The sequence below is a fragment of the Crocuta crocuta genome, unplaced genomic scaffold, assembly GCF_008692635.1.
Source record: "Crocuta crocuta isolate KB4526 unplaced genomic scaffold, BGI_CrCroc_1.0 scaffold613, whole genome shotgun sequence".
NCBI classification, from domain to species: domain Eukaryota; kingdom Metazoa; phylum Chordata; class Mammalia; order Carnivora; family Hyaenidae; genus Crocuta; species Crocuta crocuta.
In genome coordinates this window covers 555,728-559,583 of record NW_027528880.1, presented here as the reverse complement: position 1 = coordinate 559,583, position 3,856 = coordinate 555,728, and the positions used below count along the sequence as shown (strand labels likewise).

The following is a 3,856-nucleotide window of genomic DNA, read 5'->3' as shown; positions in this document are numbered from 1 at the left end:
TATGAACTTCGGTGCAGAATAGAATGTCCTGGACTTCAGCAATTGCTGTAATTTTGTGTATAGTGGTTTCTTACAAAATTTCACATCTTTACGATTCTGATGCTTTTAAAAAAAAAAAAACCTAAGAACTGAATATTTCCATTTAAAATTACTCAAATGGGAAAGCGTCTACGAAAGCATATTGCTTTTTCAGATTATAAAGTTATCTTTTCCAATAACTTGAGTCTAGTAAATTTTAAGGGACTTTCGATGGACCCTAGAGCCATACCTTCGCTGACTCTCACCTGTATTTCTGTTTCCAGAAGCTGTCGTCCGTCACAGGGGCAGCGAGCTCGCCTGCTTTCTGCTCGCTCCCTGGGGCGTCAGATGCACAAAAGCCCACAAATGCGTTTTCCTTTTGTCACAAAGAAATTTGAATTGCAAATTTCAACCAGGAAACAAAACATTTCTTAGTTTTTGCTCAGTTTTTTATAGTCACCTTATACTTCTCTTTTTTTCCCCAAAAACATGGTTAAAAGCAACATCTGTCCGAGTAGAAATGGTTGCATTTTAAATAGCAATTTATTGAAAAAGCAGTAACCTTTACCAGCCTAAAGAAAGAAAATAAGCCAATTAAGTGTACTTTCAAACGGGGGTGGGGGGAGGGGGGTTACTTTGATTTGAAGAATCAGGAACATTTTGTTTGTGAATCTCGACCCTCTGAGCAGCCCTTCCCGTGTCCCAGGGCAAGTGCACCAGCTCCAGACTGTTAGACGGTCCGGTGATGCATTTTAGAGTTTGTCGTTGAACGCGGAGCAGTATTCGTGTGAGGTGTGAAACGGAAGCCAGCGAGAGTGGCTGCGGACCTCCCACCGAGGACGCTGCTCACCGAAGCGGCCGCCCGCCTCCTGTCATGTATTTGCGGGTCCTTCCGGAGCGCGTGAGAGAAAACCTTGCTAATTTATTTGACTGTACAAATACACTTTGATACTTTTTTTATATTTTCATAAACTTACTTTTGCAAGTGTAAAACTAGAGAAGTTCATTCATTCTTTGGAGTCTATTCCATTGTACATCACTACAGATTTGTCCCTTTCTAGCACAAACGTACCAACGATAAGAACACGGAGAACTTCGTGATTTGGAGGGACTGGCGTCCGGGTGAAACGGCACTGCAGTGCTGGAAGTTCCAACGTCTCATACGACGTGAAGGGTTTTTTACATGTAAAACAAATTTTTCTAATTTAAATACACAAATGTAAAAATCAAGTGTGTTTCTTTAGGTTTACTTGATAGAAATTTCTGTAAATTGTATTTTATATTGCAAAGTATTATATCATTGTACATTAAAACGTGGCCCTCCGTAGGTTTTGTTACTTGAAGTAGAATAAACATCTACAGAAGGTTTCCCGCCACTCGTGTGTCACTTCTCCCCGTCGGGGGTCTGGGGCCGGACGGGCCCCTCCGAGAGCTCGCACACATGCACCCCTGTGCCTGCCCTGGGCTGACGACCCCGCCTGGAGTCGGGTGACCCGCCCTGCCACTCTGCCTGCTCCGCGTGTGGCTAGAGGTGAGCGGTGCCTGGTGCCGCGGTGGCCGGCGTGGTCTGGAGGTGAGCCGGAGCCCGTGGCCCGGGCTCATTGGAGTGGCGTGGCTGAGCCCGCAGGCTGACGCGGGGCCTTCAGGGCGAGGGGAACAGCTGCTCCCACACCCACACGCGGCCACTGCTGGGGCAAAGGACACAGCGTGGGCCTTGAACTTGAATTTCAGGGGCGCCTGGGTGGCTTAGTCGGTTAAGCGTCCGACTTGCGCTTAGGTCATGATCTCGCGGTTCGTGGGTTCGAGCCCCGCGTCGGGCTCTGTGCTGCCTGCCAGCTCAGAGCCTGGAGCCTGTTTCAGTCTGTGACTCCCTCTCTCTCTCTGACCCTCCCCTGCTCACGCTGTCTCTCTCTCTCCTAGAAATAACAAAAAACAAACAAACAAAAAAAAACAAAACCTATTGAACTTGAATTTCAGCGCCTGGCTGCTCCCCGGAATCGCCCGCAGTCTGATGACGTGTGTCCCAGAAGCTCGCTCTCAGCAGGTGCATCCCCAGCCCCACTGTGGGCGGAGGCAGAGAAAACGTCCCTCCTAAGGACACTTCTGTCCTGCTGGGTGTCCCATCACCGACGGCCGAGCACACAGCAAACCAGGGAGGGTTCCGCAGGGGCCCCCGGCGGCACCCGCCTCCCACCACCGTTGCCTCAGAAGGGCGTGCTGAGCCGCGGCGGCCCACAGGGCCCATGGAGATGGGCGGCCTGCTTGCCGGGAGCCGCGAGGGCACAGCCCGGACTGGGCGGCTGCCGTACCGAGAGCTGACGGGCGCCGAGGAGGCTGGGCACGGCGCCCGGCCCGCACCCTGCTGTCGGAGGGGTTTCACCGGAGCGTGGGGGCCACGGCCCCATTTTAACGTTCTCAGTCCTTCGTCTGCTTCTCAGATGTGTGGCTGCATTTGCGGTCACCCCGGAGCGCCTCCCACGCCGCACAGCACCGGGGCGCTCTGACCTCAGCCTGCCACCCGCACCCCGTCCCCCCTCCAGCCTGTGGCCCCCCGAGCTGCACGTGGGTCACCAGAAAGCTGAGGAGTCCGGCTTGAAGACAAAGCCCTCCTTCCCTGAATCATTTTCCCTCTGTTTTGTTTTTGTTTTTACAAAATTGGGGTTTTTACAATCTTGTATCTTTTTTTCCATTTGCTTTGCCCTGGGCAACTCCCACGGGCATCAAATATTCGTCAAAAGGCATTTTGGGGGCACCTGGGGGCCCAGTCAGTTAAGCTCTGATTTCGGCTCAGGTCATGATCTCACGGTTCACGAGTTCCAGCCCTGCACTGGGCTCTGTGCTGACAGCTCGGAGCCTGGAGTCTGTTTCGGGTTCTGTCTCCCCCTCTCTGCCCCTCCCCTGCTTACACTCCCATCTCTCAAAAATGAAAAAAAAAAAAAAAACTTAAAAAAAATTATTTTAGGTAATTTCGTCTTTTCGTATTTTTCCCATCGTTCAAAAGGTTTGTACCTTTTCCTTTCAAGAGAATAAATGCTCCCTGTAGATCTGTGAGGTCCCGAGCATCCACCGTGGAGGATATAGGAAACGCAAGGAGCATATTAAGAAAATGAAGAACCACCATCTCCTCTTCTGTGAATGTGGCCATCCAGAAACATCCAGAAACAAGCATTCCTTTTTTTTTTTTTTTAATTTTTTTTGTCTTTATTTTATTTTGAGAGACAGAGACAGAGAGTGAGCAGGGGAGGAGCAGAGAGAGAGGGAGACACAGAATCTGAAGCAGCTCCAGGCTTCAGAGAGCCTGATGCGGGTCCCGAACTCATGAACTGTGAGATCACGACCTGAGCCGAAGTTGGATGCTTAACCGACTGAGCCCCCCCAGGCGCCCCTGGAAACAAGCATTCCTGACAGTATTTGTGGCCTCTTTCTTCTGCGGCCGTGTTGCTGATGCTCAGGGGTGTGTTGCTAAGGAAAACGCATTTAGAAAAAGCCCAATGAACAGAGACTATTTAGTTCACGTCTGCGAGCTTCACACCAACCTGGAGGCCGGCGGTCCCGGTGGGCCGAGTGGCCTCGGTGTCGCTGACGGCCCTGTCCCCAGCTTGCGACCCTGTCCTCGGGGCTGCAAGAAGGCTGCCCCTGCAGGCTGTCCCATCGTCCCCTCGCTGCCCTGGGAGGAAGCTGGTGCGAGAGACAGAGCCTCGGCCGGGCATCCCGCCCCCTCTGCTCCCTGTTGGAAACTTGGTTGCATTCCGGCCACAGCGTGTGACACGGCCACCCCTAGCTGTACAGGAACAAGTCCGGGGCTACTAGTGAGACGGGGGGGGGGGCCAAGCCAGGG

At 52.2% G+C, this 3,856-nt stretch overlaps 1 protein-coding gene across 1 annotated transcript in view; it reads left to right on the top strand.

The window, feature by feature from the left end:
* Nucleotides 1–3,856, top strand: part of LOC144225591 (death-inducer obliterator 1-like) — a 12,636-nt gene that overhangs the window by 8,471 nt on the left and 309 nt on the right. The window contains exons 4-5 of the mRNA XM_077756811.1: nt 2,063–2,356; nt 2,457–2,580. Of these exons, the coding sequence (XP_077612937.1) occupies nt 2,063–2,356; nt 2,457–2,580 (418 nt within the window). The remainder of the gene's footprint in view (nt 1–2,062; nt 2,357–2,456; nt 2,581–3,856) is intronic.